The sequence below is a fragment of the Myodes glareolus genome, chromosome 6 (assembly GCF_982192425.1).
Source record: "Myodes glareolus chromosome 6, mMyoGla1.1, whole genome shotgun sequence".
NCBI lineage: Eukaryota > Metazoa > Chordata > Mammalia > Rodentia > Cricetidae > Myodes > Myodes glareolus.
In genome coordinates, this window is record NC_142031.1 from 99,328,920 (window position 1) to 99,352,668 (window position 23,749).

General features: G+C 42.3%; 1 protein-coding gene and 1 long non-coding RNA gene across 2 annotated transcripts in view; one reads left to right on the plus strand and one right to left on the minus strand.

Moving 5' to 3' along the window:
* LOC146894434 (uncharacterized) overlaps positions 1-3,972 on the plus strand; it is a 40,110-nt gene extending 36,138 nt beyond the window's left edge. Inside the window, exon 6 of the long non-coding RNA XR_015002502.2 lies at positions 1,912-3,972. This is a non-coding gene — a long non-coding RNA (uncharacterized LOC146894434). The remainder of the gene's footprint in view (positions 1-1,911) is intronic.
* Positions 1-23,749, minus strand: part of Babam2 (BRISC and BRCA1 A complex member 2) — a 362,656-nt gene that overhangs the window by 72,012 nt on the left and 266,895 nt on the right. Inside the window, exons 8-10 of the mRNA XM_087907383.1 lie at positions 7,074-7,173; positions 3,403-3,473; positions 741-823 (exon numbers count right to left, since the gene is read on the minus strand). Of these exons, the coding sequence (XP_087763509.1) occupies positions 741-823; positions 3,403-3,473; positions 7,074-7,173 (254 nt within the window). The remainder of the gene's footprint in view (positions 1-740; positions 824-3,402; positions 3,474-7,073; positions 7,174-23,749) is intronic.

The window sequence follows — 23,749 nt, forward strand, 5'->3', positions numbered from 1 at the left end:
TGCCTCTGAATGAAGCCAGCTCAACCCCTTTGTTTTTTGTCCTACCTCAAGCTGGAAAAGCTGCAACTCCTTGGTCATTGACTAAGCAGAAATATGATATACCAAACTGCCACGAAATAAAGGGCTTAGTTGACTTGCAGCCTAAACCTTATGGCACAGGCCACTGGCCCTTCTCCAGCAAAGAAATGATACTGATTGATTATGCAACAATCATTTACACACAGCCCCACTGTGGAAAACCACCAAGGGCTGCTGGGGATGTGCAGAGCACTGCCTCCTTTATGTTCTCTGCCACTTTTTATCACTCACTAATGACCAGAAGATGAAAGCAAGAGGCTCTCAGGGATCCTGGAAGTTTAGAGACCTGACAGTGGGCATATATTTCGAAATAGTACTCTGTCTGGGGTAGGGTCACTGTATCTCGGCGATAGTGACATTCTGTACTCAATTGTTTTCTGTTGTGAGGTGCTGTCCTGGGACAGATGGACATTAGGTTTGGCTGATCACAGATCCCCTCATCCACTGTGACAAGAAATGTTTTCAGACATTATCAGATGTGGGAAACATCACCCTTCCTGCTGAGAAACACTGGTTTCTTGGAGAAAATTTCTTGTTGAGACCTCAATATAAATAAACACATGGTAAAATAAAAAGGGCCACGTGGGAACACTGAAGGTCCTCACCCTGATTATTATAGGAGAACATTCCTAAGTGCATGCACATAGCAAAAGTATACTCACTGTGTACAAGAAAACAAAAGTCTTTCCACATCAGCAGCAGAGTAAGTTTTGTGAAGCCTTCTGCATCATATTCCACGACACCTCTAAGTAAGAACACACACAAACCCTCGTAAAAATAAGATTCAACAGCAACAGAAGTAAGTTAAGACTATTTAAAAGGTGACTGAACTACAGACAGATTTAAGACATGCATGCATCAAGATGGGTCTAGGGTTTGGAACGAGAGTACTGAGGTTCATGTCACAACCTTGTCATTTGCTACAGCTCATGACCTCACTCAAATTTCTTAACCTGTGGAGACTTAGCTTCCTCATCAGCAGAAAATTATGATATCAGTAAACTTTTTAAAAGAATTGCAAAACAAACAATGAGGATAAACCACAAAATGGAAGCATCAGTCATCAGTTATGAGTAGAGACAATCTAAGAAATCAGTCAGCTGGGCATGATGTCACAGGCCTTTTATCCTATTAACCCAATATTGTAACCATGGGGTCTGAACTTTTTAGCCTCCATACCTCACAGGCAAAAACAAAATATAATGCCTTTTATGCCTAAGCATATAATTCGGTAATTCAGTGGTAATCATTTGTAACTTAATAACTACATACTGGTAGTACTATATTATTAAACGCTGTGCATAATAAAATATGCAAAGTTTTTATTAAAATAGAATGACATTGAAAAGCAAATGTAAATTCTTTTTCATTTTTTCTTCTCCCCAAAGGATGTGTGTAGTAACCTTTGGGGTGTATACAACCCATTCTGAGATCATTGTGCTAGTTCCTTCATTTTCAATCACATATGCTAAAGATATTCTACTCAAAATTTAGATCAGTAATGTTTATTACCACTATTGTATAAAAAATGCTCTCTCAAAATGGTCACCAATAAAACAGAAAATAATTTTAATTATGAAAGACTTAGGTAAAAGACAGCCACGTTGCTTGATACTGACTTTTCTATTTAGGAGAGAAAAAAACCATCAAGCGGTCGGTGAGAGAACTGTCTGGCAGTTTTCCAGCAGCCGGAGTTCTGCTCATAACTGTGTTATGCTGTGAAAGCTTTACTCTTAGTTTCATTTGCTTTTACTTGCTCTCTTGGTTTTATCTTCATTTACTTATTTGAAATTGAAATCTTGTTTCTGTTTATATATTTCTATCATTTCCTAGTCATTTCTGAAATAAGTAAGCAGAGGACCGAAATCCCCAGGACCAAACACTGGGCAGGGTGCTCCACCTTTAAAGGCTATGAAGAAAACACACTGATGCCCCGACTGTGCTGAGCCCCGGTGGAAGCTTACACGACCCCTGACAGCACTGAGAAGAAACAGCTGCAAACAGCATCGCTTCTGGCATCCAGAGGGAAGGGCAGACGCACAGGGCAGCAGTGGGAAGAGCCACTCCATGCTTTCCTTGCAGTCTTACGCTTCCCACCCGCCTCTCTGCCATCTTCTAACTCCTCTGCGGTATAACTCGTCACTGTCAGGGGTGATGTTAGGTTTCCTTCCAGAATCTGTGAGGCACTGCTGGTGACAGAGTCCTGTCAGCAGACCCGGATCCTGGGGAACTACAATGTCTGGCCCCTCTTCTAGATGTGGGACTTCATTGAATCACTAAACTTCCAAGTCTCAGTGCTACCCGCAATAACATGTGCCTGACTGAACCACCCTCGATGCCCACCATCAGCTGAGTGCACAACCAAAATGTGGTACACACAATGGAATTTCATTTCTCTATAAAGGAGAATGAAATTTCAGGGCTTATAGGAAAATGGAGAGAACTGGAAATCATTATGCTAAGCGAAATAAAGCAGACTCAGAAAAGACAAACACCACATGTTTCCTCACATCCATGGAATCTACTTTCAAATATGTGTGCGTAGGTCATGAAAGGAGAAAGAGCAGCACAAGAGGGGAGGAGAGGATGAGGAAGGACAGGTAATGGAATACATGTGGTAAGAAAGCGAAAAGGGAGGCTATTTGGGAGGAAGAAGGGCAAACAACGAGAGTCAGGGGGTATGGGGAGGGTACTTAGAAGAGGAATAAGAACAATGTAGAGGAATGAGTATATGGAAAATGCCATAATGAAACCCATTACTTATATGTTAACTTAAAAACTAATTTTAAGGGGCTGGAGAAATGGCTCAGCGGTTAAGAGCACTGACTGATCTTCCAGAGAACCCAGTTCAATTCCCAGCACCCACATGACAGCTCACAACTGTCTGAAAATCCAGTTCCAGGGGATCTGACACCTTCACACCAATGCACATAAAATAAAGATAAATAAATCTTTAAATTAAAAAAAGACAAACTAATTTTAAAATACATAGAAAAGAAAGAGCCCTGTTGGTCACCTCCAGACAACCAGAAGACAACGGAGATGAAGTGCACTACAAGCTACCCAAAGTTCCACAAGAAGCAGACTTTACACCCATGGGTGTATTCAGGGGACACTACCCTGATTGCCGTGTTTGGGAGAGGCATACTGATGCTCAGAGGGCATACTTGGTTCTATTATTTGCTTAAGAATGCTAAAAGCTAAGTTATCCTGGCAGCTCTAGGGTAGGCACCAAAGCCAGAATGTCACAGAGAAGGTGCGACATTCCCACACGAGAGAAGCAAGTACACTGTTGGTGTGTAGTGTAAACAAGGGAGAACTTACGTGCCAAAGTGACTAAGAAAAGCAGCGATGTACTCTCTTCTTTTGTGATATCCTTGAATCACATACTGTACCTGGAATGGGAACCCAAAGCTGAAAATCAGTACAGCAAGGCTTAAAATGCTTTATTATGCAAAGTTGAGAGACTCCGAGCAGCCGAGGGAACAGGGGATGAACACCCATATTCCCACCCTGTACTCAACAATGGTGGGTATTTTGCCTAGTGCCATATCCAGTTGTCTACTTCTCTGTCTGTCAACCTATCCATCAATCTTGCTGAAACACTGCAAAGGAAATTGGAGACATCCTGACAGTTCACCCCAAATACTTCATTTAGTATGCAACTCCGCAGGAAACAGACATTCTCATAGGAAGTCACAAATGCAGTTGTCACACCCAACAGGTTTAAGGAGCATTGTGGTGTCATCTGCTACCCTTGTCCATGTTGAGTTTTTCTTCAGGGCCCCCAAAACATTGTTTTCAAAGCAGTGTATAATTCAGGATTGGATATGTTATTTTTTCATATTTTTAAAATCTTTTAATCACATAATAAAAACACATTGTGTATATGTGCATGTGTGTGTGCGTGCATGTATGTCCACACAAGCATGCATAAATGGCATTGCCTTTCAAAGAGATTGGGTTAATTGTCTTATAGACTGTCTCAGTTTTCTGCTATCTTTATTGCCTGTATTTTCCTATAATTAGAAGCTAGAGTTAAAGGTATAATTAGATCGGGTTAAAGGTTTTTGGCAAGAAATCTTTCTAGGTAGTACTGGGCTTCAACATTTGAGGAAGTCACTCCATTGTAGAGGGATGTCTCCTTTGCCATACTGAGTGTATGATGTAGTATACACTCACAGACACACACCCCACTTCTCAGGGTGAGCAATCTGCTAGTGTATCTTTCAAAGCTTGGGAAGACTTGGCTCCCCATCAATTATTCACTTAATGGCTTCAGCATCAACTGGGAGATTCTTCTTTGAATTATTTCATTTGGGGTTGAAAAATGGTAATGTAAGAAAGTTCTATTATTCCTTTTATAATTGTCAGCAGACATTCTCTACAAAGATTTCATCAAGAGGGGCTTTTGGTTTTCTTGAATTCTGATTGAAAGGGTAAGATAAAATTAAAAGGGTAAGATAATACCTAATTCTTTAAAAAAAATCTTAGTATTCAGAATGAGAAATATTACAATGGGTGATTTTATTTTGCATTTTTGTATATCCTTGTTAGCACAAAAATGGCAATTTCTACAAAAATGTTAACTCATTATGCTAGGTAGCTGAAAGTAAGTTATTTATACAATAGCTTCTACCATAAAAACACATTCTTTTTAATGGTCTCACTGTGATTGAAAAAAAAAAAGAGACCCCACCGCAAAAAACAAAAACAAAAAACCAAAACCCTCTATATTGATTTTAGCCATACCGCGTTCCCATGGCTAAGGAGAACTCAAGATAAGGTACTTAGCATAACCTTAACACAAGTGTTCCCAATAGCCAGGCTCTACCTTAGAAAAGTAAAACAATTCTATTTATATAACAGCGGTTTATGTCAATTTACAAAAACAGTGCTTACTTTGCAGGCTTAATGCAAGATCAGATGTTATTTTCAGAAAAGAAAAACAGATGATAAGTTTGCTTAAGTGGCTTTGTTTAAAAAAAGGATGAAAACAGTTCTGTGTACTTGATTTTAAAAACAGAAAAGCATTTTAACAGAAACCCACAACAAAACTGGCTATAAAGATAGATTCCGATGTAATTATGGAAACTCATTTGAAGAGACTGCTCCTAAAAGCAGCCCATGTGTCCTCGTTTAGAACAGAAGAACACTAATTTTAAAGACAAGCAAAATTAATGAAAGGGAACCAGATAAGAAAAACACTGATTCTTATATTTCTGAGAAAACGATATTCTTTTTTTTTTTTTTTTGAGGAAAATGTATGACTAGAAATTAATCTCAATTGGGGAGTTTTACAAAGCTTTGCTTCTCAGTTCTGGACGACACAATTTACATTTTTCTCTAAAATTCCGGAACACAGATTTGAAGGCAGTGCAAAGCCCCAGAATGTAAATAAGAATCCTGCCCTCTACTCTGGCTTGGAGGGGAACAGTGAGGCAGGGGTGGGGGTGTTGTCTCAGCAAAAGCCACCACTCCATGGAGCTAAGTGCCTTGGAATCTGGGCCAGTACCACATGCTGTAGCCTTGCCAGATTTCAGTTTCTCTGACATTTAAAAATTGATACTGAAGCCTCTGAAATATTATTGTTCTTTAAAAATATGTCCTATAGAGAAATGAACTATCTTCTGAATGAGAGAGATAAACAAAAGATCTGTTTTCTCAGCCAATATGAATGAGTCAACAGGAGCAAAGAAAACAACACTTTGGCAATTAAGCCAACTGAGTCATAGTCCATATGGGATGGGAAAGAGGCAGGGTTAATATCTACTGCATTAATATCTCTAGTTTTCAGCTAAATATATTGGCTGGATATTAAGAAGTATATGCTCACACTTTTGGGAAATAGTTGGTGACCACCATTACTGTAAACTCAGCTATGTGCTCATGAATATAACCAAGGGAAAACTTCAGATAATCCAATATGGTGGAAGACCAGCCGGACTGGAATTCTTGCCCCTAGAGGAGCAAAAACTCTGGTCAATTGCTCCTAGGCATGACAAGAATGAAGGACAGATAATTAATGGCTGAGATAAGAAAGCTGAAATGAAGGCTGTTTTAAAGAATTATCCAACGTGTGTGTACACCAGATGACTGGGGAGAAGGGGGCTCACAAATGTAAAACCCTAAGAAGGTACAAGATGCAACAAAAATGCAGGGGATATGGAAATTCCTCTAGAGTTGACATAAGTCACCATAATGAAGGGAAGAGATGAAGATAAGACAAGCAGTGGGAGCTGGGTCCTCAGAAAAGGGAAAGGAAGAGGAAGACAATGAGGGACAGATGAACTGTCCTTCAGAGGAGGCAAGCAGAGGCTGAGAGCACAGATGTTGTTGTTAAGCTTTATTCTCCTTAATGTCTCCTGCAGCAGACCTGACACCAGTAGACAGCAACTAAGGTAGCTTTTCAGTGTTAATGGCTCTTAGGCATCTGTCTGGCAGTCCTCCACAGGAGGTTGTGCAGGCCTGGTTATTTGTAATTCAAAAGGCTACTGCCTAGTATCCCTCACCCTGACAGCTCTCCAGGAATGAATGCTCTTTGAGGGCTGGTAGTCAAAGATGGGTAAGAGTTTGTTTGGCAGGCCAACCTAAGACAGGCACAATCCAGTTGCTGAGCCCTCTTAAGGAAGGGTCAACAAGGACGGAGCAAAGAGCTCTGGCTCCTGCTGAGTGCCCTATGTAATAAATCAAAAAGGGTGGATATGTGGGAAGATAAGGCCTGCCAGACCAAAAGTAGCCAACCTGGAGTCTGCATGGAGTTGTCAAAGGTCCTGTCTGTGCCTAGCCAATGTGAGACAAACATGAAATGTCAACTGTCATCCAGCTTGGGTGCTGGGAGGGTATGTAAGTTTTTCCCCCATTATTAAACAGGTTGTTGACATAGGGCCTTTTTACCCTCTCCCCTGAGAACGACATTAGGACCTGGCAACAGAGGAGCATGAACCATTAAGGAGGAGACTCTTACAAGTCACAGGCCAGGAACTTGCTTTTACCTTGTTGGTGAGCAGGTGGCAAACTTGAGGCACATAATCAATGAGACATCCTCCTCCTGGGAAAGCAGGGATATGAAGAGCTGAGGAGCCTCCGAGTGCACTGAAAGGACAAAAGCACAAGGGACTTGTCTTAGAGCCGTGGCAAGGTAGGGCATGATGCCCCAAGTAGACTTGGCGTCGCAGCACAGCCTGGCTGCCAGCTGACTTGGGTTAATGGGATTGGGAATATGAGCTTCACATTATCATTAAATGCCTATATCTTAATTCATTCTGCTGCACTAACAAGAGTTCAATGTTTATGGCTGTTGATTACTGGTTAAATATACATATAATGTAGAAAACTAAAGTAAGATCCAGGCAACTCACGGCTTACTCAGAGAAATAATCATTAGTATTACAAAATTTCCAAAATAGGTAAACTAATTTGGACAGTTTCCTGGAACTGATGGACTGCAGTGGGCTTTTGGCTTGTATGTACAGGACAGCTCCTTAACCATTTGTTAAACTGTATAAAAGGAAAATAGTCTGCAGGCAATCCTCCAAGTTTCTCTCCTCTCCCCTCCTTTATCTATCTCTACCTCGCTCACGTTCCTATTCTGTGCTTGAATTGTGTCATTCTGGAAAAAAAGGCCCCAAACAAAAACTGCTTATGGTGCTGTAAAGAAAGAGGTATGAAGAAATCTACTCTTGCTGCCAGGCCCGTTTCTCTGGTTATCAAGAACTGATACTTGTCGCTCTTCCATCACATTGTCTAATTTAGCCTTCCCTACAACTTGAAGAGAGAATTACTGTAACCTTATAGGTGAGGAAAGCAAGGCAGGAAATTATCTGAGGTTTGCACAACTAGTCAGCGGTCAAACCAAGATTAGAAGGCAGGTCTATATGCTTGCACTAGCACCTCTGATATTTTGCTGACATACTTTGCTTCCTGAGAGGAGGGTGAATTTAATCATAAAGGGCTACAGGGTTGGGAAGAACAGCTGGTGTGGCTGCCTGAAGTCCTCAGGGCAGGATGTTGATGAGGAGAAAGCTCCCGAGGCACTCAATGATCACTGAAGCAGATAGAGGTGCGTGGCTGTCTCCAGGAGCACTCATCCGCAGAGTAGGTGGGCCAGCATTCCTCTTTATCTTCATACTTCAGCACTCGCCCACATCTCAACAACAGATTTGCCTGATTTGGGATGTGATGAACTGACCACTCTTGGTATTTACCTTTGAACCACTTAGTTGTTAGATGTTATGAAAAAGAGTTTTAACTGGGCTCATTTTTAAAGAATGCTTGAGATAGGCAGTGGTGGCGCACACCTTTAATCCTAGTACTCAGGAGGCAGGGGGAGGTGATCTCTGTGAGTTCAAAGCCAGCCTGATCTACAGAGCAAGTTCCAGGACAGCCAGGGCTGTTACACAGAGAAACCCTGTCTTGAAAAAACAAAACAAAAAAAGATGCTAGCTTCACCACTCCTTTAACTCAGGACTTTCTTAGCGTGTTAGGATACATGACCTAAGATCCAGTGTCACACTCTGATAAGTGCTGCTGACTCATATGCCAACACCCACCTCGTGGGTAAATATTTAACAGGCTGAATGTTGTCCGGATCATGGGAATAAACAAAGACTGATGCTATGAAATAAAAACACTATTATATTTTCAAAGGATAGAAGGTAGAATGGTTTGTGAGTGCCAATCATTTGATATTGATGAACTAACCATAACAATACTGTGCTGAACATATGGAAAATTCACCCTGTGCAGAAGAGATTCCGGGACTTACTTGTTCAGATACTGTCAAGGACTTGGGGCTGATGGGGAGAAGGCAGGACTAACCCCTAAATAGCAGGCTACTTGTGGAGCTGAGTTGAGCAAATTGCGGCTCCTTCTGATTTCTGCAGTGGAGCACTGAAAGATGGGTGAGAGGGTGAGGAAATGCTGTGGGGACGGCAGGGCCTCAGACTGAATCTGGGAGAGGAGTGAAAGCAATGTTTTGATGAAGAAGCACCTTCTGAGTCAGTTTTCATGGATTACAATGAAACTTGAAGTTAAGTTCAAGTTCTTAGAGATGAAACTAAATTGGTATGTATAAATTTGAAAGTCAGAGTTTGAAAATCTTTTTATCCAGCAGAGTTAGTTGAATAGAACAAAAGGTAACCAAAAAGGCAATTCCAGCTATCTCCTCAGCTCTAAAAAATAATCAGAGCAACTATTTCTGACAATTAACAGATTCGTTCTCATGCAAATGAAACTGATAGAGTCTTTTGTGAATCTTAGTCAGGGAGTCTCTACTATTGAAGACCTGACTTGGCTGCTGTGTGACAACAGAAGGGAACTATTTTGACATGACAAAATGTAGGGAGCCAGCCTGTCTGAAAGCCTGATTTAGGACAATGGGGTTTGACACTGACCCTCAAGGAAACAGCAACTCCCAAGTAAAATGAAGAAAATATCTTTTAGATGGGAGGAACCCAGGTTGGTGAGGGACGCACAGTCATCGTTCTTGCCCTATAGAGTTCTCTCAACTCAAGCATCTCCTCCGTAGGCCAGAGATAACACTGCTCTTAAAACAGATCATCACTAGCCGTGCTGTGGTGGCGCAGGCCTTTAATCCCAGCACTCGGGAGGCAGAGGCAGGTGGATCTCTGTGAGTTCGAGGCCAGCCTGGTCTACAAGAGCTAGTTCCAGGACAGGCACCAAAGCTGCAGAGAAACCTTATCTCAAAAAACAAAAACAACAACAAACAAAAAACAGATCATCATTCAAGGCAGTAAGAGGATTAAATTAACAACAGGGGTTATATTAATATTCAAACATCACCAAGCACTCCAAAAGAAAATACTAGAATGGTTCTGAGCTGAGTATTCCATGCCTAGTGGTAAGGGACACCTGGGACCATCCCTGTGCTCTGATAATGCTCTTGACTTGGATTCTGAGGGACTGGGAGCTCTCCGGGCTGCCTTCTCTACAGCATAGTTGTGATGAGTGTGGAAGGTACATGCATGGAAATGGGAATTTTCAGGATCATAACCAGGAGGCAGGCTGCCTATAGCTCCAAGCTAAAGGAAAGACGAAAAGAGTAAGGCCAACAAATATCAACAGTCTGCCTGACATTCCTCTGCCTTACAGGGATTTGCTGTGATGTTCTGGTCACATGTTTATTTGGGGGAAATGACACCTTTAAAATGTGAAGCAGAATGAGTCCTCAAAATCACAAGTAGGGGAAATCTGGGGAGCCACATTGGGTGGGAGGCTCTCAGTGGCATTGGTGCAGGGCTGTCTACACAAGTCTGTAGTAAAGCTAAACACATGCCATTGCTTACTCGGAATACAGTATTCTATTTCTTGCTTCTCAATTTTAGAGAAACAGATAAAAATGGAAATGTTCTGAGATAATGACGATGATTAGGCATCCAGAAAATGTTCCTCTTTGGAGCAAAGTCTGAAGAAACTTAAACTGTTGAATTCAGTTTCTTAGATGTTTATGGAATTATTAAAAGGACAATTAAAAAGATGAAGACATACGTTGTGGGTACTGTCAATTGGCTGTTCTCTGCTTAGGAAAAGTATGCATGAAAAGAACTCCAATGGCAACCAAAGGGAGTTAGCCTGCACATGAACTCCCCATGGCACAGAAGGCAGACTAACTCCACTTACTGAACACTGACCATGCATGCATCATGCTCTACATCAGGAGTGGGGCAATGGCTAATCTTGATTGTTAATCTGACAGAATTTAGAATCGCTATGGAAACAAATCTCTGGGAATATTTCTGAGAGGTTCTCTAGAACAGAATAATTCTAATGTGGGCAGTAGCATTCCATGGGCTAGTGCCCTGGACTGGATAGAAAGGAAAGAGATCTAAGCACAAGTAGCCATGCTTGGGTTCCTGACTGTGGACACATGTAACCAGCACCTCCTGCTCCCTCCTTGCCATGGCGGTGGCCTGTATGCCTTTAAACTGTGAGCCAAAGCAAACCCTTCCTTCCTTAAACTGCTTTTGCTCCAGGGATCAAAAAGTAATGAATGCAGGAAGGGCTATTCTATCTTACAGATAAGAAGGCTGGAAGGTGAATAAGCTACAGAACCCCTTTAAGGCACACAAAGTGTTGATGGCAGACACATCTAACCCCAGAGTAAATCTGCTTCACTCCCAGTTTTTGGTTACCACATTTGGCACTTCAAAATTCTCCAACACACAGACCCAATCTCTGCTTCTACATATAGCTTGAGTGTGTCAGGAAAAAGCCCTTGAGGCTTTTTCCAGGAAACCTTACTAAACTTAACCAAGTACCAGATCTGAAGCAAAAAAGAGAGCCTTTCTTATTCCAGAAAAAAAGAAACTCTTGAGAACCTAAGACAGTCACATAGATCAGATCAGCAGATCCGAAGCCCTTTTTGCATTTAAAGGATACAGAGATGGGACTACTTTAATTGCAAACAGTCTGTCTAGCAACCTGAGCCCTAACCAAGGCTTTGTTCAGTAACGCACTTTCTTAAGTTGGTTAAGAATTTCACAAAAGCCTTTAAGGGGTAGTAATTTTAACAGATGTGCGCCATCAAGATTCTGTTAGTATGTGAAAAAGCACCTTAAGGAAAGACCCCAAAACAATAATGGGCTTGGTAGATGTCCTAGGAAGACTTGGTAGAAATGACTTAGATAATGCCTGACCACTAGAGATGCAACAAGGGAAGGTTGGGAAAAGTTCTTCCCCCTCACTGCAGCACCTACTCCTGGCCTATGAACTTAGTTAATTCTATCACAATTTTTAAAAGTAATAAAATACTACTGGTCAGGTATGAGTAAATTTACTTTCAATTTGTTATACATTTACAAATCTGCACTGCCCCAGAATGGCTTAATGCTTGCGTATTGGGTGGAGCCAGGTTACTTTTTCTATGAACTACCTTTGAAACATTTTTATTGGATGCATTCAGTAGTTACTCAAACCTAATTTATCTTTTCCCAACAACTCCTCACCTCACAAAAACATAGGTTTGAAGGGCATCCAAAGGCAGATGCAGAGAACAAGAGGCAAACCTTTGGCCCAGAGGAAAGAGCATCCACCTGCTTCCGGCTCAGTGGTGTTTGCTAAAGGTTCCTATGGCATGCACACACATTACCTGCCCTGGGCTCAAAGGACTAATGTATAGGTTGCTGGAGCCTGGCCTGCATACCCAAATGAAAAGACACCAGAAAATGAGATTAGCCCAGGAACTGGCGCTCTTCACTCAACAGTTTGTTTCCACAGTGCTCCTTGTTTGATTTCTTACAGCAGCCTCACAAAGTAGTTGAGTGCTCAAACAGCATCAGGGAGGAGAAAGCTGAGGTCACGGGTGGAGAGAACCTACCCAAACTGGAAATGAAACTGGGCTTGAAAAGTTTCTCTGTACTAGTTAGTTTCCGTGTTTGTTTAAGAATAATCTGGGGAGCTTGTTAAAGATTCACAAACCCAGGCCCCACCCTAGAGAAGGCAATGAATGCATTAGGTCCTGCAGATCTGAGATGGGGTCACTTTCCCAGCCCACTCAGGCAGTGCAGTGCACACCCACTGCAGCTGGCGTTCTTCACTCTGACCATGTTCAGACACGGGACACAGGAGAGGGGAGAACAAATCTACCTCCCAACCCAGAAGCATCAGGAGTGTCTGAAAGGAACTGCCATGAGCGTTAGGTCAGACTGGATTACACAGTAAGTCTCAGGCCTGCCAAAACCACATACTGAGACTCTGCCCCCCCCCAACCCAAACCCAAGCCAAAGCAAAACAAATACAACCACCACCAACAAACAAGGCAGAGAAGGGTACTGAGATGTCTCGGAGGTTAAGAACACCGGCTGTTCTTGCAGAGAACCCAGGTTTAGTTTCCAGAACCCATACTGGATAGCTCACAACCACCTGTAACTCTAGTTCTAGAGGCTATGACACCCTCTTCTAGCCCCCAGGGGCATCTGATTTTACATGGTTACATATACTTACTCCCAGTACATACATATACATTAAAACAACAACAAAAAAACCCACCAGTAAGGTAAAATTGTGGGTCAAAAGCAGGGAATTCATTGCAGATGGCAGACCATGTGTCTTGGGCCATCCTGAGAGAGACACAACCCCTCATACAGGGCAGGCTAGCTACTGAGTAGAGGACTGTGCCTAGAGAGGAAACGAGAAGGATGATGGCGGATCCAGATGCCTACGTATGGTAATTAGAAACAAAATGAGGTTAAGAAAAGCTATGTTTAGTCCCGGAGGGAGTGAGATTGTAGAGATAAAGAACTCAGGGCTTCTAGAATGAATCACAGGCAACCTTATTACTTAACTTTCTCCTTTGTTCTGACAACTTCCAAATCTATAACTCTAGATCAGACTGGTATTATAATCAGGACCCAGATAATATACTTCAACGTGTTTACAGTAAACCCTGCCTAATCGATCAGCTGTTCCTGCATGCATCCCACTTCAGTAATGACATCTCTTGCCTCTTAGCTCCTCAATGGAAAGCTGCAGCCACCACTCCCACCCCCTTGCCTCTTCTGTCACAGGCCATATTCAGTGAGCGGGACCAACTCTCCACCACCGTCCACCTGGCTCACTGCCCATCTAGGACTGCTTCCACTATTGTCTTCCCAGTCATCTAGGCGTTTTCTCCCCCATCCTCTTCAGTTCTTACCCCAATGCTGTCTTCTCACTGATCCTGGCTGTACTCTTTTCTGTTGTGCTTCTTCCTAAGGTCTGTACCCCCAAAAGACACCCTGTTTGCTATACTAATTTGCCATTGACTTTCCTGACCATTATTTATTAAAATGCAAATTCTTCCAGAATGGGGAACTTTGTGATTTTTGTTTACGTGAGTAACCCCGGAAACAAGAATAATGACAAGCTGTATTGGGTTTCCAGTAAATATTTGTAGTATAAGTTGAACATTTTTAACCTGAAAAACTGAAATCCCAAATGCTGCAAAACTGGAAGCTTTTTAAGTGGCAACTGATGTCCCAGTGGAGGATTCCATGCCCAATCTCACCCGACAAGCTGCAGTTAAAACACAGGCACAGGGCTGAGGACATAGCGCAGTGGGGTAAGAGTGTGTTTGTTGAGCAAGTATGAAAACCCTAATTCAAACCCCCGGCTCAGACGTGATGACTGGGTATGGCTGCATATGCTTGGAACCCAAGCGCTGTGGGTGGCTGGGACAGGAGGACCACTGGAGGTTGTGGCCACCAGTCTAGACCCAGGTAGACTGAGAGTCCCTGTTTCAAGAGATTAAGGGAGACATTCTCTTCTGGCCTCCTATTATGTATAGACTGTACATATAATGCAAGTACACTCACACCCACACACCACACACACATATGGATACACTAAAATTATTATGAGACTAATTTCAAACTATATTTAATGAGGTACAAATGAAATTAAATTAATTTCCTGTTAGACTTGGGTCCCGTCTTTATGCATAAGGAAATATTCTAAAATATTAGGAAAAAATTCTGACACACTTCTGGTCCCAAGCGTTTCAGATAAGAAACACTCAACCTGTATGGAAGTCAGATGACTACAGTGAAAGCTAATGTTGAATTTCCCAAATGAACACTAAAACTAACAGAAATGGTTATTATGGGAAGGAAATTTAAGAGTGTAGGGGTCAGCAAACATTTTTGGTGAAGAGTTAGCTAATAAATACTGCTTTTGCTGCTTTGAAGATATGTAAACGAACGTGCATGGCTGTGTTCCAATGCAGTTTTATTTATAGTCATAGAAAATTGAATTCCATACAGTTTTTACAAGTTATAAAACATGCTTCTTTACATGCTTTTCTAACCATGGAAAAATATAAAAGTCATTCTTAGCAGGTGGGCCACAGCTTTTGGACTCTTGATTTAGGATGAGTTGATTGTTCTACAGAGGCTAAAACAAAAAAACAAAACAAAACAAAACAAAACCAGAAACACTGAAGAAGAGACACAGGCAAAAGGCCCAGGATGGGAATATTCGCAGCAACAAAAGCCAGGCCCCTCTGTCAGGCTTCCTCGGAACTCTACTGGCGTAGTTAGTGTTGGTGCAGAGTGAGCTTCTTTGGGCATGGGTGAGGAGCACACGAGGCAGTTCATGAACCGTGGGAGTTCTTACGATGGCACTAGATTGCAACTGTGCAAGAGAGAGCTATTTATATGATTCCGAACGAAGCTTGGGACATATTCTGGTGTTTTTTACTTCTATGTTAGGTGAAAAAGCTGCCTACAAAAGCCTGCCTCCCACCCAAAATACTAGCTGTTAGCTGGTGACTGATCCTCAGAAATATTAAGATGAATCATATATGCTCTTTTCACAGTGCAAAAAGAGATAATTTTAAAACTCAGAAAATGTCACTTTGGGTAGTCACAAACCACACAATAGAAAAGTTGTCCAGCCGTGGAGTTGTAAACCAATGGAACCTGCTCCTCTGTGGACATCTTTCGCTTCTAAACTGTGACGCTTCTCTAGGCCGCGCCTCCAACACTGTAGTGTTGAAATGACAAGATGTTGAAAGAGCATTCTGTGTCTAGGCTGGAAGGCGGCCTCTGCTCCTCGTGCCTCTTCCCTGGGTGCCCCACCCCCTCAAGCTGAGGAACCCACGCCCTTTCTCAAGCAGCTGCCCTCTCACCTACACCAGCCTGTGGCTTTCCTGGCTTGCCCTTGCTTGGTCTCCAAGGCACCAGCTGCTGGCAGAGCCTGGCCTTTCCCCATCACAGAAAGAACTGTTTCTTTCTCCTGCCTGCACAGAGAAGCAGGTATTTTTGGCTTCGACTCCTAAGATCTGTTTTATTTCTCTTGTTACTAAGCAGGTCACCGCCACCCTCTTTTTCTGCAGTGTCATCATTTTCCCACATGGCCCTGTTTGGCACTGGAGGAAGAACCACATCAAATGGAGGAATGCAATCACACACTGCCTTGAGAAGCAAGGGAAGCCTCAGGGTGTGTGTGTGTGTGTGTGTGTGTGTGTGTGTGTGCGCGCAAAATGACCATTTGGGGGGCTTGTTCTCCCATAATCAAATCCTTTCTATCATGTTAACAATGTGGTGGTGTGTCAAAACATTGGAATTTTGCTTCAATCAGCAACCCAGAACTTAATAGGAAAATGAAGCAACAAAATGTTGGTTTCACTGTTAACTTGAGGCTGGCCTTGTACTTAGCATAGGAGCATCTGTTTCCTTATGGCATTCTGGCCAAACCTTCAAAGATTGTGTGACCTCTGAGCTATCCACAGAGGCCTAAGGTAGTATCTTGAATCTTGACCATCCTTTAGGCATGTTTCTTATTTATTTATGTATAATGATGCTGGGGACTGACCTCATTGGTTCATGTTTTTAATTAACTCTCACTTGTCCTAGGCAAACAATCTACCACCGGCCTTCTCCCAGTCCTTCCCTAGAGGAACACTGTTGTAGAAGGAGAAGTCCTAAATCCGACAAACAAAGAAGAGTAGTGAAGCAGTTTGCTTACAAACATTTTAGACACGGCTGGAGACACAGAGGAACGAGCGGGAGGACCTTGCCTGGCCAGTATGAACAAGGCCCTGGTTCCATTCTAGGCTCTGTAAGGAAATCAAACTAAACCCGACCAGCTACGTTTATGTTGCAAGCAGCAGCGCGGACAGGTCTGGTTCCATGATCCGTACAACATCTGTACTTATCACAAATGGGCCTGTATCAACTGACTGCTTGCTAGTTAATTAAAAACATGTGTCCAACAGCTAAACCATTCAGGAACTAAAATAAGACGTCACGAGCCCAAGCAGAATGTTTAGAAGTCACATTCAATGTCTTTAGGATATAGTGCTATGGCTGATGTTTAATGACAGCTGGCTCGTGTGTATCATCATGGAAAACAGCACTTAGAGGCGGAGCACTTGTAGTGATTTTATCTTTGTGACTAACATGGGCAATTAAGCGGTTCATAAAATGAATGTCGGTATTTTTGTTGTTGTTTTGGTTTGGCTTGCATGCCATTTTGGCTAATGTTGGAATTAGCCTGTTCTCGAACATCATCTGTAGAATGTGTAAGCTGTCTGCGGTACCAGGCAGTGGATCTCCCCTTTCTTCTGCTCCTTCATACCACATGTAGGCAATGTGAATGCCTTTCAGAGACTCTCTTGGGGCTGGAAGAGACATGTCTTTTGAAAATAACAAAATCCTGTAGCCGGTTCTGCTGCAGAACCAATGGACCAACTGTGCAATGGGCCGCCCTAGCACGAGGATCACTGTCAAGCACACAGAAGATGAAGATGTCTATCTAGCCTTTCCGGCTAACATGTAACTGGTGTTCTCCCAATCTGGGGGATGTGCAGCCTGCCAGATGTTCAGATCCACCTTCAAGAGCCAAATCACCCATGTGATTTGCCCACTCTTTGCCCACTACCTTCCCTCCCCTGCATCAAGGCCCTTAGTGCCCACCCTACAACTCCTGGAAGCTTTCCAGAAGGACAGACCATGATCATGTCAAAGAGTTGACTGATGAAGGGAAGGAAGATGGAGCCACAGTGCTAGGACTGCAGGTAGGTGCTTGCTTACGAAGACCTGATGGTAGCTGGTAACCACCAAATGCCTATAGGCTGAGTATGGGATGTTGTCATACTGCCCAAGTTGAACACAGATAATGGATGGCAGCACACACCCACTTCCCCACCATCTTCCCAAAGCTAATGGCAAGCAGGAGACCTTTTGAGAGCAGGCTGTAGAGAGGAAGTTGGGGAGAAAAGATGATGGAAAGGAACAGGTAGGAATTTGGAGTGGTGATGGACTAAGGACGCTAAATGTAGTCAGTATTTACCCCCCAAAATGTATTCCATGGGTTCCCATCACTTGGCATTTTACCTCATTAGATAGCTGACTTATAATAGAATAGTGGGGGCTCAGTTCTGTTAACAGCCACCTGTGCAAAACTGGAGAGCTGCTGTTGAAAAGCAGGACTTATTTATTATCTTTAATTAAAAATCATCTTAAAAACTATTTAATTAAATTTTCTGAAATAGGTAGTTAACAGCCATGCAGGACATGCCTGAGGTGGAGCCACAGCCCTACTGACGAGGGGAACAGGGCTTGAGGACCTGCCGCTCAGAATATACTCTTCCTCCCTCTTCCCTTCTTTTTCTTACAGAGGAAGAAAGACTTAGTCAGAAAGGCAATGGATTCTAGTAAATGTAGGTGAGGTCAAGGCCATTTTCACTGGCCAAATATTATTGAAGGTGGTCTAGTGACTTTTTTTCAAAATGGCTTTATTGATTATTTGAAAATTTTGAATACTATTGCTTTTTTAAGCATTCAAAACCAAAACACTCACACTTTACTAATGGAGCACTTTTATAGCACAGAAGGGGATGTACATGATTATGAGTACTCCTGTTTCTATATGAGAGAAATGCATAAAGACTACATCAGTGGTATCAATGGACATGAAGTGATAACACCTTGACTCCATGGAAGGACACACAGAATGGACCTCTTCAGTTCAACACTCTCAGCAGCCCTGGTATTCTCCAGAAGCACACTCCCACAGAACTCTGTGCAGACACATACAGTCATGGAGGGGGAGGCAGGGAGCACCCACAACTTCTGGGCTACCCTACTAACTCAGGGCAATTCACATTCTAGATGCTTCCTCATTTCACTGGGGCAAGGACAACCTCAAGTTCACTCATATTATGCCCTCAAACTATTAAGTTTGAGGTATGTTCACTGCTTGAGCAGATTCAACCTATAACAAACCTATTGGGCATTGTGTATCTGAGTTACATTAGCCTTACAGGAAGGCAGGACTGAAGCTAAATGCGGGAGAGACTAAATAACAAGCCACAAGAGGAGGCATGTAAACACCACTTCAGATCGGCGGACTGAGGAGCTAAATATACTACAGTGATCTTCCACTGGGGGATTGTGTAGACACCAGTCAGAATGAATGAGAGTGACCGACAGATTCCAGTTTAGAAAAATGAGCAGGATACCTTATTAAGGGAACACAGCAAATGACAGGATCATATCTAATATAGCATAGATTGTTGTGGTTAAATTAGAGGAACAAAAAATTAATTAGAAATACACCAAATTTAACAGAATTATTGTAAAAATACTAAGTCTCTGTACTTCTCTTTTCTTAATAAATTATGTCTCCCCTCTAATGTTTCATTGGGGCTGAGATTTGAGAGGCTCTGCTGTCTTGAAGAAGAGGAAGAGGTCCCACCGAGCCAGTACGTGGTTGGCACAGTTCAATCGTGGGAATCTTTAAAGAAAAGGAGAATGCAGGAGAGCGGGAGAGAAGATGTGAGGGGTTACGAAAGCTTTGAAGTGTGTATGGAACTGCATCAACAACTCCTGACCCTGACGGAAGAAGAGAGCTCTGTGCTAGGGAAGGGGGAACACTCTAGAAACCCAATGACTTCTAGTTACGGACATTGCTATCAGTCATCTAACAGAGAGCCTAAATTCTCTCAGCAGCCTGAATGAGCCAGGGGAAATATTTTCTACCTTAGTCTCCGGGAAGTCACACAGCCCCTTGTGATTAACTGCTAAAGACTCAACTAGGCCTTGAACTTTAGGACTCTAAGACAATAAATCTGGGCTATTTTAAACTGATAAATGTCGGTAACTTGTTAGAGCAGCCTCTAATAAACAAACAAATTTTTTTTATTGTTTGTTTTTTTAGACAGGGTTTCTTTATGTATCCCTGGCTGTCCTGAAACTCACTCTGTAGACCAGGCTGGTCTTGAACTCAGAGATCCACCTGCCTCTGCCTCCTGAGTGCTGGGATTAAAGGTGTGCTCCACCACCACCCAAGCAGCATCCATTAAAATTTAATGCAGCACCCCAAACACAATTTTTGGGAGAAAGCATGATAAGTCGAGGTTAGGTAACAAAATAAGTAATGATAGAAACAGCTCATGTTCCATCAAACAAAAAAGAATTAGTATATTTTTCTAAAACTAATGTATATGCCAGTGAATAAATAAATGAAGAAAGTCCAAATGGATCAAAGACCTCAACATAAATCCAACTACATACAATCTGATAGAAGAGAAAGTGGGAAGTACACTTGAACACATTGGCACAGAAGACCACTTTCTAAATATAGCTCCAGTAGCAAAGACACTGAGAGAAAACAATTAATAAATGGGACCTCCTGAAACCAAGAAGCTTCTGTAAAGCAAAGGACACGGTCAACAAGACAAAACGACAGCCTACAGAATGGGAAAAGATCTTCACCAACCCCACGTCAGATAGAGGTCTGACCTCCAAAATATACAAAGAACTCAAGGAACTAGACATCAAACTGTCTATTTAATTAGAACAGCTTCTAGATAGACATATATGATGGTGCCTAATATTAGTACTCAGAAGGCTGAGGCAGGAGGATCATAGGTTCAAGGTTAGCTTGGGCTACACAAGACCTTGTTTCAAAAAATGACACCTAATAAAGAACCTTATTTTTTTTTTATTACATTTACATTCTGAATCTAGCTATTCAGCACCCTCTGTGCTCACTTTCCTACTGGTACCATCCCTACAGTTCAGGTGGATTCTCTAAAATGCCCTTGCTCAACTAAGGATATTGACTACTATCATCTATTAACATCAGTCTTTTTTCACATATAAAATGCCTGTGGCCAGTATGATATATATTTAGATATTTTTACATATATAGAAATACACACATATACACACACATACACACATAAAATTACACCTTATCAAAAATACTTAAATAGGTGCTAAGTCATAAAGCCTTCATCTTCTTCCTTTCCTCCTTTCTCCTTTGTGGCACTGGGAATCTTGAGTTGTGTGCATTTTTGACAAGAACATGACCACTAAGTTGTACTTCCAGGCCACTTTACTTTATATTTTGAGACAGGTTCTTAAGTTGTTGTGGTTGGCTTGGACTCAACCTGTAGTCCAGGCAGACTTTGAACTTGAAATCCTCCTACTTCAGTTTCCTGAGTAGCCCAGGATCTCAGTCATGCCTATTTCAAAATGCTTGGCCATGAAGCCTTTTTTGATTACCATAAAATGCAATCACTCTCATTTATCCAGTCAGTCAACAGGTATTAGCACATCTGGTAGGGAACAAGTCAGGTTTTCGCTCTCATAGAATTCATATTCTAATCTGAGCTAAAACAGCAATAAAATTACAAAACTAATTACCACAGTGTCAAACTATATGGCTTATGCAAGTCCAAGATGGTAGCAGCTACCTTTAAAACAATCAAGAAAAGAGCTCTGAGGAAGTGCCTTTAAATTGACACCATTGATAAAGTGGCGTCAGTTTATCTGGCAGAGGGAACAGGAAGTGAAGGAACAGGAAATGCCCTGAGGTAGCAACAGAGTGTTAGAGGCACACTGTGGCCTATGTGGTGGGTATGAAGTAAAGTGGGGGCAGAAAGGGTCAAACACACAGGCAGAGTCCAGTATAGAAAAATAAAGGTAAGAAATTTGAATGTTATTCTGTTTATGAGAGAGTTTAGTGTTTCTTACTCTGGTCATTCATGGACGTGTCTAGGCTCTCCACAGAACAAGTGCTTAATAAATCTTGAGGTTTACAAGTTAGTAAAGGAGCTATGAGGAAGTGGGGCCCAAACTGGTGATGGCCTCTGTCACTCACACCACGCATGTTCTGTCAACCTGAACTTCAGATCAATAAGTCTGTTACACTGTAGAAAAACAAAGTTGGCATGGCAACTCTAATTAGATGCTTCCTTCTCAAGGAGATCTAACGCAGCACTTTCAGGCTGATTTGGCTCTCGGGCACACCTGAAAGGACCACGGCTCTCTGAGGTTTGAACACCCGGTACAGGGAGTGTCCGGTTTACCCACAGAGCGGGTACCTCGAGAAAGCCTGCATGGGAGGACTTTGGGGAAGCACTTGCTCTTAGAAATCATGTTGTAAATGAGGGGAGATTCTGGGGCTAACCCAGAAAAACATATGAAAAACCCATACGGCGGTAGAAATGTAAATTTTCATTGAGATAGTAACAGAAATAAATTCTCAAAGGAGCAATTAAATAGAAATAAAGCTGTATTAGAAGGAAGATAAAAGAGGACTAGAAAATTCAGAGAACTTACATGGAACTCTGTCACCACCCAAGCTGTTCAGTGATTAGTGTCGCTAGTATCTACTACTGCTACTGCCACCACTACTGTGACTACTGTGGGCAAGTGTCTCTCAACCATGATTGTGGACATTATTGGCCTAGGTGTCGAAGAATAAAACACGGTCCTAAGGCACTGTGACAGCTAGTTTTATGCCAAGTTGACACATGCTAGAGCAATCTGAGAAGAGGGACACACAATTGAGAAAATGCTTCCATAAGAGTGGGCTGCAGGCAAGCCTGTAGGGTATTTTCTTACTTAGTGACAGATGTGGGAGGATATAGGCAGCTGTGGGTTGGGACCACCCCTGGGCTGGTGGTCGTGGGTGCTGTAAGAAGGCAGGCTGAGCAAGCCAGTAAGCAGCACGCCCCATGGCCACTGTGTCAGCTCCTGCCTCTAACCTCCCGATCTGGAGTTCCCTCGGTGACGAACTGTGCCCTCAAAGTGTGAGATGGACGGAAACCTTTTCCTCCCCAAGGTGCTTTTGGTCACACTGCTCTCTCACAGCAACAGAAACTCTTAACTCAAACAGGCATCTTCAGACATAAAACAAATGAAAGAGAAGTCAGTCTAAAATACAATTAGGGGAACCAGCAACACTACAGAGTTGAAAAAGGCAAACAGGAGAGAAAGGAAGAAGAGGAAATGCCGATGAGAGAAAGGCCAGCTTTGATCACTACAGAACAAAGCAAAATAAACAAAAACCAGCAAGGAAAAGAAATAATGTTTCAAGTACTTGTGCTTTTAGAACAGATACACGTTCTCATGCAAATACAGACAGACATCTCCAAAGGATGAAATTAAAAATATAATTATTCGTGGTTGGAGCAATCCCTCGGTGGGGACCCATAAGCCTGATGGCTAAGCTCTGCCCCTGGAACCTGTGCAGAAGTAGGAGAGAACTAACTTCACAGAGCTGTCTTCTGACCCTCACCCACACACCATGGCATGTGCACCCACACAAACACACCATGAGTGCAGAAACTCATAGTGATATTAAAAATTAATCAAAAAAACTAAACCAGAAGACTCCATTTTGGCATTTTTTAAAGATAGCATTTTTTAGTGTGGACCATGGGAATATGCCATGCACTAAAAAGTTAATATTAAAAAAGAAACAGCCACTTTTACAGAACAAGTGGAAAACCTAGCTGAGAGCCTTTAAAAACAACTAATATAGCTTTATAGTTATAATATAGAACAGTGCCTGAACAGAGGAGGCACACAAATATTTGCTGAAAAATACACAAAAGAAATCACGACTGAAATGGTATAGGTTTTGATTCTTTTTGAAAGACAGAGCTGAAACGATATAAAAACAATATAAAAACCTCAGGCTACATTACACTTTTGAATTCACAGGAGCTGTGATTATCTGCACAAGACTGGGTTAGTCAACACTGTGGGTGTTTGTTCAGAAGCCCCCACCCTGGATTTATAGGCTTGATGATGGTGGAGGGAGAAACATCTTCAGTGGTGTAGTCACTGTAAGGTGTCCAAGCTCTTGAAGATAAGTCCTGTCCCATGTTCATATAAGCTACCCTAACGAACCTCACTGAGACACACACATGTGC